The sequence below is a fragment of the Carya illinoinensis genome, chromosome 15 (genome assembly GCF_018687715.1).
Source record: "Carya illinoinensis cultivar Pawnee chromosome 15, C.illinoinensisPawnee_v1, whole genome shotgun sequence".
Taxonomy (NCBI): Eukaryota; Viridiplantae; Streptophyta; class Magnoliopsida; order Fagales; family Juglandaceae; genus Carya; species Carya illinoinensis.
Window position 1 is genome coordinate 35,102,524 of NC_056766.1, and position 13,638 is coordinate 35,116,161.

General features: G+C 32.0%; 1 protein-coding gene across 1 annotated transcript; it reads right to left on the reverse strand.

Annotated features, from left to right (window-relative positions):
- Nucleotides 1-8,342: 8,342 nt before the first annotated feature.
- Nucleotides 8,343-12,122, reverse strand: LOC122295463 (putative receptor-like protein kinase At4g00960). The gene is made up of 5 exons (XM_043104498.1): nt 11,673-12,122; nt 10,928-11,138; nt 10,509-10,746; nt 10,198-10,348; nt 8,343-8,791 (listed from the first exon to the last, which is right to left on the reverse strand). Exons 1-5 carry the CDS (start codon nt 11,874-11,876, stop codon nt 8,417-8,419), a joined length of 1,179 nt encoding a protein of 392 aa, XP_042960432.1. The 5' UTR covers nt 11,877-12,122; the 3' UTR covers nt 8,343-8,416.
- Nucleotides 12,123-13,638: the final 1,516 nt, after the last annotated feature.

Sequence of the window (13,638 nt, forward strand, 5' to 3'; positions counted from 1 at the left end):
AATGAATAGCCATTTTCAATATTTTATAACCTTTGACCATGCAAGAAATATCAAAGAAGCAGGAATACTAAGAGTATCATGTGCCATAAGATACTAAGAGAATAAGATTAAATGATAAAAGATCATTTCTTGTCTCTCATATATATAATAGAAGATCTAGGACCATGTTAATTAATTTGGTAAGTCAAAGAAAAATATAAAATACAATTGAACACTGTAAACTAATTTTATATTTATCTATCAATTTCAATAGGTTATTAATTAATTAATAAATGCTAATATAGAAACTGGATTACTCATTTACTTATTCGGATCAAGTTAAGGTTGATTATTTCATAACTTGAACCCAAATAGCATGATTCTAATTGTTACCCCTAATCAAAGACCAGTAGTACTGTACGTAGTTCATGCACCTAATCAATTGACGATCGAGAATCTAAAAAATTAGAGAAATTCTATTTATAGTCTCCACTTGAGAACTGCATGTACAAACCCTTTATTAAATGAGAACAAACATTATTTTATAAGGGATATTTTTGTAATTTTAAAAACTTTTAAAGATAAAATTACCTAGGCCAGCATTGCAGTCCCTATTTGAGGGCTATATGTAGTATTGCTCCAAAAAATAATATATGCTATTTACTTTTCAAGTTTTTATAGAAATTTTTTTTCTCATGTTTATAAAATATATAACTTATTTTAAATACGCTAAATGAAATTATATGTTATTTCTCTATTACAAGTATAATATATAAATCATTTCTCCAAATTTAATTAATTTTTAAAGATACAAATAAAGATTTACAAAATACCAATTGAAAGAATAAGATTAATTTATCAAAGGTTTTTATTTTGAATTATTATACTATTATTTCCTTATACTATTATTTATTTGTCGAGTTAAAATAGGTAAAGCAAGAAAGTCTGTATATATCTCTTACTGCTTGTTTGAGATTGTGGTAGGTAATATAACTTTTAGCTTTAGAAATTTTACTTATAAGGCTTAAGTAAGAACTTATACCATTAAAAAGTTCTTTACTTTTTGTACCCATATGTCTAAATCAATTTTAAACATGTTGCAATTGTTTGAAAATAATAAAATATATATATATATATATATATATTAAGGTAGAAATGATTTAAAAGGTCATTTGACGTACTATTGTACCTATGATAAGACCAAATGGCAAAATTATTATTATTTAAAAGTTATATAGATATTTTCACCTATTGATGATCTTTTTTAAAATTGAAAGTACGTTTCGTATTAGCTGGAAAAACATATTTGAGGAAATCAAAATGTTACGTCTAAACCCGGCTACTTTTTAACTTTTTCGAAATTAAAAAATATTTTAATATGTAACAACCAAACAATTGATCAATTTTATCATTAAAGAGCTTTTGAAGATATTTAAACACTTTTTAAGATCTATAACACGACTCCAAACATGCCCTTATTAAGATAAATATATCATGACAAAGGTTAATTGATTTCGTGGATAGAATAATCAAATATCATGTAAAGAAGAGTAATGATATATAATAATAATATATATATTATAATTTTATTTTAAATTAAGAAACGCCAAATCAAATGGTTAATAATTTGTGGAAGAAAGTTATAACAGAGACCTGGAAACACATGAACGTCCCCACATATATATACAGAGAGAGAGAAATGATATTTGCAGTCGCTTTGAAAAAAATGAATTAATATGGGACCCACATAAAAAAGAAAACTAACTTTTTAATTGTGAACACCACTCTTTTTCAAAGCGATTGCGCGGTGTTTGTAATTCCACGACTGTATGTAGCATTACTGATATATATATATATATATGTATACATATGCGTTCACATTTCAACTTCCAACACATCAATCACTCCACTAATTATAAGTCTCTCTCATTTCATGTTATCTTTCACGTAGAAACGTGTAGAGACCTCTCTCTCTCTCTCCCTCTCTCTCTCTCTCGACTGATATATAGGCAATAGCACAGTACCATACCGCGTAGCTTCAACATCAACAATATCTATTTTTATATGCAAGAGTACTGCGCATGGAAACGGGGAAGATAAATGTTTCATCCCAAAAGCAAATTAATAACTTAGATATATATCTTTACATTAAAATAACTTTGTATTGTAAAATAACTTTATCTTATTGTATAATTAAGTTATATTATTTTGTAAGTTTATTAATCTTGTATAAATTGAACTCTTGTAGTTTTCAACTAGAAAAAAAAAAAAGTTATAGCTGCAAAAGTAAATTTATAGACTGATATCACTGTATATAATACGTTATAAACTGGAAATAGCTTGTGTATTTTCAATACAAGGATGGCTTAGATCATGTATTTTGCATCTACAAACTCTTATATATATTAAGTCTATGATGCATGAATTTCACGTCAATTCTTTAATTTATAAAAGAAAAATGAGATTTAATTGAAATTTTTTATTTATAGTGGGTCTTTCTTTTTCTTTTTCTTTTTTTTTTTATTGCCTCAGATCAGAACATTCTTGGCCGAACGAGTAGTACTACCACTAGGAGGATCTAATTGAAGTGGAAGACCTGGATGATTAGTTGAGTCAATTCTTGGTCATTAGGGTATTCTTAGGGTTTTATTTTGGAAAATGCCAAAGCCAAAAGTACCCTAAGAAAAACAAGATAGGAAAGATGGCTGGATAGAGTTCTTGCACTTGCGCGCATGCACATTTATTTTCCAACGTACAGCTAGCTCCAGTTAATTCCCTAAGCTGTCTTTGCTCTATCTCTCTTACATTTACCAGCTTAGATGTCGACCTGGCCGAGTCCGCATGCATCTTTCCTATCTTGTTTTTCTGCTTTCACATTAATCCACGTTTTGCTTTGCCCAGTCGTTAATCTTGTGCAGTGACTTGGTGTTGGTCTTTGCCAGCCAGCTTGGTTTTTGAGTATGTGCATTGAATACGTACAGTATGTACTCACAAACTCATTTGTTGCATGTGACAGTCATTTTCAGCACATTTCAAATCATCAACGTTCCAAACTTCTATCGGCCATGTGCTGTGACTGATTGGCATAGTATTTTTGCCAGCTTGCCAGCAAGTGTTGATCATGATCATCACGTACGTACATTGATGTATAATATATAGTCGTTACAAGTTCTAAATTTGTAGTCACAGTCATTGTCCTCTGCATAAAAATGCTCTAGTTACCTAGTACCACACGCCTCCTCCAGTTATATTTATTTGAATTTGATAGCTTTAAATGACAGATATAAACAAATAAAATAAACCCTAAATATTTGCCGATCAGCGCTAGATATTATTCAAGCAAGCATTCGAATATTAACAACTTAGAGAGAATGTAGTGTCATAGTTGCGAAGAGATCTCAGAAACTGACGAGGCACTGTACCATGTTAGTAGTTTTTTTTTTTAACCAACCCCTCGCCCCCCTTTCCATCCCCCACAGACAGAGTCATTCGTAGGCTTCTTTGCAGCCAGTTCTCCCGCAGCCCAGTCCTGCCCACAGCCCTCTACAGCCAAGTATCTCTATAGATCTCTCTGTAATGGTTTGACAAAAAATCGCAATGTTGATCAAATTGTTTGACAGTAAAGGAAATTGCAATGGTTCGATTCTTTTAGGTTCTGGCTTATTGCTCTATGGGTTTTCCCTGGTTTTGGTAATTTCTTGGCAGTCATGTTTGTGGTGTTTTCCAATCAAAAAAGAAAATGAACAAGAGGAATAAATTACATAAATAAGTGAAAATATGTGCATTCTCGCTGGGTTTGGGGCGACACTGAGGAAGCCAGGGAAAGGAACACAGAGATTGAAAAAATAAATAAATAAATAAATAAAAGAGAGAATGTGATCAGTTTGTAGAATCTCTTTGTGTACCTAGTAGTTTTCCATAATTAATGGGTTATTCGATTTTCATGAAGTGAATATTCAATTAACAAACTCGAGTTTTAAGAATTTTTTTTATCTTAGAATTTATCACCAATATGTCTTGGTTAATTTTACATTTATAATTCACAATTTTCCCCTATTTTCTTCATCAAAATTTTATGTAAATAGAAATTGGCCCCCTAAAAAATTTATAATGAATTTCTTTGACCCTAACAATTCTTTCAATTTGATGGGTAAATTCTAAAAAAGCTTAAAACTAAAATTAAACTTATAAGAATAATAAAATTATTAATACGGACCATAAACTTCTTGATTATACAATATTAAGATTTTTAATATGGAACCCAAACATAAATAAACACTAGAATAATCATTTAAGATTGATGTCTTATACGAAAAAATAGTTGAGAACTTTTATCATTTAGAATTCATTAAGCAAAAAAAGAAAAAAAAGAAATTATTTGAGATCTCAAATTGTAGTATTATATACTTAATATGACACCAAAATATTCAGATTTTATATGAAATTTGTATAAATTAACTTACATACTAAAATAAAAGACAAGTTTATAAAAATTCGCTTTTACTGTCATAAGAAATTTAAAGGACTGAGTGATAAGTTGTGCTTTTTAAAATTTTATTTTTACATACATATAAAAAAATTATATATTTTTTCATCGAAATGAAATGTCGACTCTTAAATTAGCTAATTTTATCGATATGTAACTTTTATATAAGTTATTATCTTATAATTTATCGTCAAATTAAACATAAGATTCATTTCTTTTTATATTACATATATATAAACTTTATATGTTAGAAAAATTGACACCCCACGTGAAAACATCTGGTTCCAACATTTGACATTAATCCTAGTAATTAACTACGAGGATTGATGTGTTCTAAGTCTATATATATTGTCTTTGGGTCGATTCTGCTTAGTGCCCGTGGCTTTCACTTTCATATCAGTGGGGTCGCTTTATCAACTTCACGAATTTTCAAGTGAATGAGATTGCTTGGGTAAGTTTCAGTTGGACTGGGATTGCACGTGTTTAGAGCATTAGGTTGGACATCAAGTATCAAAAACTTACCGGAAAAATGAACATGGGTCATTGAAAAAAGAACCGAAAAAGCTTTGGGAGGCTGAAATAACAATGGTCAATGTTTTGTTTATTCAGGTGTAGCGTGTGATAAAGATAGAAGTAGGAAGATTATTTTATAGCTAAAATATTATTTGGCCAGCAGTTTGGACTGACTATATTTGGTCAGTGAAAAAGTTATGGCTAAAATTAAAGTAGAATTGTTGAGTTTGGTGTATTAGATTTTTAAGTAACTTAGCTATAATTTGACCGAAATATAACTTTAACTATGCCACTACTAATGTTCTTAAACAAGATTCAAGATGGGAGTCTAAAAGCAAACCATTTTTATTAATCTATGAAATATTATCAAAGTAGTTGAGCAATGGCCCTCTTTGTGTATCTCCTTTTCTTGTAAATTAATGTTGTAGGTATGTTATTATCGTTAAACGATAGAAACAATTGAATCTAACACTTTTTATCAGTTTAAATTTTGTAATAAGTGGTGATTTTATATAATATCATTATAAATCCTAAGTTCGAACTCCAACTCTATGTACACTTCAACCAATTAAATGGTGATTTTATATAGTATCAAAGCAAAGTTGGCTCACATATGAGAGTGAGTATTAATATATATTAATAATTAAACATAACTCTTCTCATCAACTTAAATTTTTGAAACAAGTGATGATTTCACAATTATTCTCTCTTAATATTCTAATCCTAGTCTCTTCTTTCATTGTCCACCTGGATCATCTCATCGAATCATAATCTTTTACTTAGATGGTGATGGCTAGCAGACAGCACTTTCAAGGATATTTACCTTATATCATCTTCATGTAGTTCTCTTATAAATAATCAATATGGATAAAATGATTTGTATTTAATCACAATTGAGAATAGCAAATATGTAGTCCTTAAATTTTCTCTCCCTCCTTCTCTCTTCTCCATCTTGTTTTCTTTTATATTTTATTTTTTATCATAGTATCAGAGCCCTTGACTACTGCCAGGTTTGATCCAATGGACTATTTCTTTTAAAGTTCTTTCCCTACATCTAACTCTCAACAAAACTTTCATCTCCATTCAACCATGTTTCGTCTCAAATCCATGCATTTGAAATATCTTTATTAGTTGTGAGCAATTTTATTGTGTTTTAATGTGTTGTGAATTTGTGAGCATTATTTGAAACCTCAAACGCATTTTTTGGCCTTTTAATTTTGGTCCTATAGTTGACTAAAGTCATATATAGCCTACTGTTGGTTTAATATCTCGGCCTATTATTAATCTTTTATTGGATTTAGCTCGTTATCAACTTATTATTGGCCACAACCTCAAAATTGATGTTTCAGCTACCAATGGTTCATCACTAACGTCAATGTCTTCATCTTAACGACGATCAATCAACGAATACGAATACTAGGCTCAATTTTAAACTCAAGATTTCAAAGTTCAACCCATTGAGTTTCAGGTAGGATGTTGAATATAATATCAAATCAAGAACTACCTGCAGAAGATAGCAAAGATATAGCCCTTAAATTCTTTCTCTCTTTCCCTCTTCTCCATTTTTTTCTATTATATTCTATTTTCTGTCAGCTTCAATGAAAACTTTACTTAGAAAAAAGTCTAAGGATGATGCATTTTTTCCTCTTTGATATAGCAATGCACAATACAAGTCTTTGATTGTCCCATTCAAGGGACACGTTTATATAGAAAAGTTAAGTCCTCAAATTAGAGTGGGCCTTTATCATCCTCTAATACTAGTCAATGACGAAACGTCAAGCTGGAAGTTGTAGAATTTTTTAGAATTTTAATCTTTGGGTCTTTGATTTTGGAGGATCTTTCTGTCTAAGATTCTTAGCAACACAAATATTAGAGGAATATATATCTATCATTCAAGAAGTTTCACTTTTCAACAATTGCGAATTTTTTATTTTCATGAGAATTTTTTGTCACTTCGTTAAATTTTTGAAGGACTATAAACTATTTATTGTGTGACAACTTCGGAAATATAACGATTATTAATAATTAATCAGGTTCGTATCAAATTATTGTAAGTATCACATTATTTTGTGTCATTTTCATGTTGAATTGACGAGTCTAGTCAAAAGTTCGCAACCCTACTTATAGGGGAGGCTACAATTATAAACTCTAATGTAAACAAATATTGGAAACCCTAAACTTATAAGGGCCCTCACAATTATTCTTATCTCATTTAATTATTATAAATTTTTATATAAAATAAAATAAATAATTCAATTTTTTGAAATCTTAAAATAAAAATAATATTAAAAATATATATTATAATAATATTTTATTTAATTTTCAACTCATCTCATCTGCAAAAACAAACGAATATATCCCCTCCACAAAGGATATTAGAAATTCAACCTCTACATAAATGTTAGAGCTCAACCTCAAATCTTTAGGGGAAAGGATAATAGCAACCAACTTCATTTGTTATACAAACATAATCAGAAAATAGGAAAAAAAAATACTAAGATAATTAAAATAAAATATATTATTTACAATCTTAAAATATGTAAGCCGACATTTATTTTAAAAAAAATAGATAAATCTAAAATCCACGTAAAAAATAATATATTTTTTTTTAATAATAAATCCCATTTTTAATTTTGGACACTAGTCAAGCACCGTTAAAAGGTAAAACTACCTCTACTTCAACTACTCTATTCTAATCCACCACACTCTACGAACCTACTTAACAAAAACAACCTGGCAACCTTTGACTAACCCAAAAATGCATGCCCACACGTATTTCCCAGGCCACCAACTTACGCTATCAATCAACTAACAGTTTACGACTCTGGTGCCATCGAAAACGATAGAAGAAACACGGGAGACAGAAGAGTCGTCGCCACCAACACAATCCTTACATAACTTCAACAACTTGGGTTTTGAATCTCATACCCCCTTGCAACAGGACATGTTGGAACTCTGATACTAACACGCTATAATCACCAAATCCAAACAACAAATTTGACCTGGATTTGGTTCTGAAGCTCTCCAGATGATGGCATCAAGCGCATAGGCACAGGTCGGAGTGCGACCAAAGTGCCTTCGCAAGTCGAAGTGCTGCCCCGCATGCTGCCTTCACCAGCACTTGCAGAGTTGAAAACAAGGGAAAATACCTAGCAACACCCAACACCTGACCAGGGATTTGTAGCAGACAGCCTGCCAAAGCTTTTTACAGGACTATATCTTGCAACAGATAGATCAGTAGTTGAGATCCAATCAATGCTTGATCTTGAGAAAGCCAAAAGATTCAATAGATGCTCTATGCCATTTGCTAACCGTAATAGATGAGGCATAAATGATTTTAATGCACAAAAGATAGAACAAGAAATAGCAGAAAATTGGAAAAATATTATTACATGATATGAATAAAAGTAATTATGCTATACAGGATATAAATGCAGGTCATCTTCCTTCATCAATGGAAGAAACAGAGATAGAATTTCTGGAGAACTCCTCCACAAAACTATTGCCTCCAGAAACCTTGGAAGAACCGGTATTTGTGCTAGCAGTAGCATTTGTATGGGTGAAAGTAGACCCCGTGGTAGTAGTCCATCGTCCTCCACGGCCTTGAATTCCAGGCTTACCCAGTCTGGGCAAAGTAAATGAGTCACTCGAAAGCATGAGATGAACAGCATTCATGTCGGGTCTCTCAGGAACAGATTGTTGACAACATAACAATCCTAGCTGAATGCACATTGCTGCCTCATCATTATTGAACTTGGTGCAGCTTGGGTCAACTAATTCCAATGCCCTCCCTTTTTGATGCAGCATCCATGTCTGCAGAAGATATCAAAGAAGGAGAAGAGGTACAATGAATTGATCAGCATGAAGCAATAAACAAGATGAAATGGACAATGGTGACTCAATGCACAAGAACTTCAAGGCAATACCAGAAAGGATTCAGGCTTGTCATAATTGCCAAAGGGCCTTCCTTTTCAGAAAACTTAAGAAAGATATATTTTTTTTAATAGGTCACAAAACTTTTTTGATAAGTAGGTCAGAAAACTTAATAAAGATAGATTAAAAAGAATAAGAGATTGAGAAGAAGTAGGACATGTTTGGGTAACACCAAACATTCCAAAAATTCCCAACCATTGTCATAACTTCATTCCCAAGCATCACTCAATCTCTATTTCAAATTTTAAACTTTTTATCTAATCATTACTTAAACACAAATTCCATACAACTTCTTCTTCTTCCTCTTCTTTTATTTTTTATTTTTATGTCAGGGAACCTCTCCAAGGTAGGCCCTTCAGACCTACCCCTGCAGAGTAAACCCCGGTCCCGTGCACCACACCCTCGGAAGTTTCCCTACATAGAACTGGTTAATTGCTAGCTTTTCACCAGGGGGTGTGGCCCAAAAGATTGTATGCACCCATGAGGGGTTGAACCTTGGACCTTAAGGGGAATGATACCCCATGGCCAAGGCCTTCACCACTTTGGCCAACCCCTTGGGGTTCAAAATTCAATACAATTTTTACAAACTTTAAAATAAAAATTATATCCAAACAACTTTTTTACTTTGTCTATTCACTTTCACAAACTCCAATACAATACTTATTTATAAACATATTTTTATTCAACTTTTTCTCTCATTTTTCAAAACCCAATAAATCATTTCACTTAAACCATTTCACCATTATTCACAAATCTTAAGATATTTTAAGCATCCAAACATGCCCGTTAAGTGCTTGGCTGCTGCAAGCATATCTTAGAAAACATTCAGTAATTTTGCTAATATTGGCATGATCTTAAACCATATGGAGCGGAAGGTTACAATTATAGAATAGTGCTGCTAAGGGTACTTCCACATTCGCATCCCCTATACAAACTTATGGTGAAAATTTATGTTGAACATACCAAGCCAACCACTAAACTCACACACTCAAAGACCAAATAAGCTACAAAATAAAAGAATAAAAATAAAAAACCAAAAAAAGAAACCAAAATTTTCTAAAAACTAAAAGATGGGCTGGGGTAAAAGGTAAACCCCAACTCACCCCCTGCAAGTCCACTAGCCACACCAATGCAGCCTCTGTGCAGGTAGCAGCAAAGGGGGAGATTCCCCCTTTGTGCGGCTTGCCAGAGGTAATGGTGGGTGAAGGGGATCCCTTACACCCAGTACCTCATATTAGTTATTCTGTGTAATATTTGCATCAAAGCTCTCAAAAGAAGAAACTTACATAGCTCAGAAGGTCTGCCTTCTCTGCACCATGCTGTCCATCGTGATTCTTTCTGCCACTAACAATCTCCAACACCAAAATTCCATAACTGAAAACATCTGTCTTCACGGACAAATATCCATGCATTGCATATTCAGGGGCCATGTAACCACTGCATTCAACGAGAAGGATTAATTTTTTTTTATTCATTTGACCTAGCTACTAGCATCAACAAATTAATTCTAAACGTTGAGTAATATAAACTGAAGCAGAAGACAACAAATTAAGAAAGAGATGCAAATAAGTGAAGTTGAATTGCAGAATCTACTCACTGAGTACCAGAAATCCTAAATGTATTTACATGGGTGTCTTCACCAGGAAATAGCCTTGCCAAGCCAAAATCTGAAATTTTTGGGTTTAAATTCTCATCCAGCAATATATTACTAGCTTTGATGTCTCTATGAATGATCCTTTCTGGCGCTTCTTCATGTAGATAGAGAAGACCTCTTGCAACACCTGTTACTATCCGAAATCGTGTCGACCAATCCAGGGACGCAGACTTGCTTTTATCTGATAAAGGTTCCACCAGTTTAGTTGTATTCCTCCTCATTCCCACCATCCCCCTTCCCAAACACGCAAGAATAGACAAAACCCACCCCTTCTAATGGTTACCACATAATGTAATTGATATTCAATATACACAAATCATTTGGCAAAATATATTAACTTCTAAACGGACAGGAATTTTTACCAAAGAGAAAGTAATCAAGGCTTTTGTTAGGAAGATATTCATAAACAAGCATCTTCTCAGGTCCTTCTGCGCAACAACCCAATAACGTGACCAAGTTCTTGTGCTGAGTTTTTAGTAACAGTTTCACCTCATTAGTGAATTCTCTCAGCCCCTGTCTTGAATCTAATGATAACTTCTTCACAGCTATTTGTTGGCCACTTGGCATCAAGCCCTACAAGAAATAGCCAAACATTAGTGAATAACAAATCTTTTTTTTCGATAAGTAAAATAACATTAGTGAATAACAAATTAATGAAGGTATCAACGAACACGCATCAAAACATAACAGAGAGGAACGAGGACAATGGTATACACTGTTCATTAGTATATAACATATTCAAGCTTTTGGATTGATTCCATTAAAGGGAAAGGTACAAAAAGACCAGGATAGAGCTTCGTAGAGAGGTTGAAAAAAAAATTAAGAGAAAAGGAGAAAAGAAAATGATATTGATGGGAACCTTAGGTGCAGAAAGCCTGATCATCAATAAGAATAGAGTACAATGGGAATGAGGATAGATTTCAGTGAGTTATTTTTGTCGAGCACACAGTTCCCACCATTGAGAGGAACAATCACCCAACAACATTCATCCTTTACATCATTCCACCCAGACTTTCACTCTTAACAAAAAAGGGACCCATATATTTTTGAAAAGCTTTCTCTTTCTACAAAACTAGAGAGAGATAGATTGTGGGTTTCTCAAATTACCTTGTATACGGGACCGAAGCCTCCGTGACCGAGCTTATTAATTTCGGAGAAGTCATTGGTGGCGATTTGCAGGAAACGGAGCTCGAAGAAAAGGTCCCACGAGTCGGCAACAGCGTCGTCGTCTGCTGCGTCCTCCCCGGTTGTTCGGCTGCAGGCTCTCAATCTCTTCTCCCAGAAAGCACGGAGACCAGAGAGACAACTCATGAAGACATCAATCGGAGGAACTAACCGGCGTTAATCGCGATGAGAAGCTTTATTCTTCGAGCTTCGTTTAAATCCGCTTGCGGAAACGCCAGGTGCTGTCGTAGTCTCGGTTCTATTATTTCCGATGATCGGCTTGGAGTGTGGTTCGATTTTATTTTCTTAACCGGTTTCTGTATTTCGGTGACTGAATTTTCATTTCGGCCTGAATTTTCGCTCGTCTTTATTAGAGTCGTCGTGGACCTTGACTTTTCGCATTGAGTTGGATACACGCTCTGAAATGTATTGTAAAACACCCTAAATTCAGATATTTACGGCTGTCTTGGTGTGCTTCAGCTATTTTCTTAGCATATTCTATTATGAAAAAATATAGTTTCAAGCATAATTACGTATTAATTTATATATTAATATAATGTGATTGGTCAAAAAGTAAATTTTATTAAAAATAGTATTAATTTAAATTTTAAGTATGAATAAATCAGTATTGGTATATAGATTAGTGCGCAACCGTGCTTGTATGTAACAAAACTCTTCTATTATTTCAATATTTTTAATATATCTTTTTATTTTTTTATTTTTTATTTATTTCTTACTATTTTTTATTACTATTCAATATTCTATTATTACTTTTTACCTAATTTTTCATTACTATTCACAATACTTTTCAATATTTTTCACCACCCAAACCCAACCTTCGGACTTTTTTTGTATGAGTTAACTTGTTTTATTTTCTTCTAAAAAAAATTATTTGACTCGATTTTGAAAAAATAGAGAAAATAAAAGAACAAAAAAAGTATAAAAATGATTTAAATATATTTTTTTAATATTATTTTTATTTTAAAGTTTGTAAAAATTGTATTGATTTTTTTTTTATTTGTAAGTTTGTAAAAGTTGTTTTGATTTATATGTTTGGATAATAATTAGATGAAAAATTTAAAAATTTGAAATTGAAAAATGCTCTTGTTTGTGTGATATTTGAAAATGAAATTATGAGAAACTTTGATAATTTTGTATTTCATTTCTATGCCAAACAAGCCCTTAGAGAAATACCATTGTAAATTATTTCTCTTTTCGAAATAAAATCCTGTTATATACAATCATTTTTTCCTACTTCTTATATATTCCAATGAGTAAAGTGGCCCAACTAATTACATTAATAAAGTGTATAAAAAATACGTAAAATTAACTACATATAAAATTTACATATTAAAAATGATGTAGAAGAGAATTTCTAGTGTTTGGTTGTATTAAAAAATAGTATTGATATTTGATCCATTGGATGAGGCACATATTCCTCATCCAAAGGACCAATTCACAAACAAGTCCAAATAAAAATATTATAATATTCTCCTACCAACCTGATTAATTATTCAATCAAAGATAAACAAAGAGCCCCAATAATTCTTAAAAAAAAAAAAAAAAAAAAAGTCTTGACTACCAAAAGATTAGAGGATTATTAATATGAACTCATGGGAATGAAATCCTTTGTGAGTTCTTATGCTAATGTAGGATTTTATACTAACGAATTTAACGAATCTTTATTTAGTGTTGTTGTTTATTTATTACAGGGATATGAGGTTATGTTTCCTAGTAACGTGTTTAGTGAATTGCTACATATTAGAGTAATAGAGTTTCAAATTGATTTTGTGTACACAATTCCTAACATGCATTTTCTCGAAGAATGTGAGTTTTTGAATTATTTAAAATGATAAGGTAAGTTGAATAGAATGCGTATCAAGATAGTGAAATATATTGAGACTTGAAT

Bases quoted from the DNA above. Each gene is read 5' to 3' on its own strand.
- LOC122295463 (XM_043104498.1), bottom strand. From the start codon at position 11,876: ATGAGTTGTCTCTCTGGTCTCCGTGCTTTCTGGGAGAAGAGATTGAGA. The intron at 10,747-10,927 runs GTAAAAATTCCT...AACCTTTATCAG, and splicing joins CCTTGATTACTTTCTCTTTG to ATAAAAGCAAGTCTGCGTCC. The intron at 8,792-10,197 runs GTAAGTTTCTTC...TATCTTCTGCAG, and splicing joins AGGCAGACCTTCTGAGCTAT to ACATGGATGCTGCATCAAAA.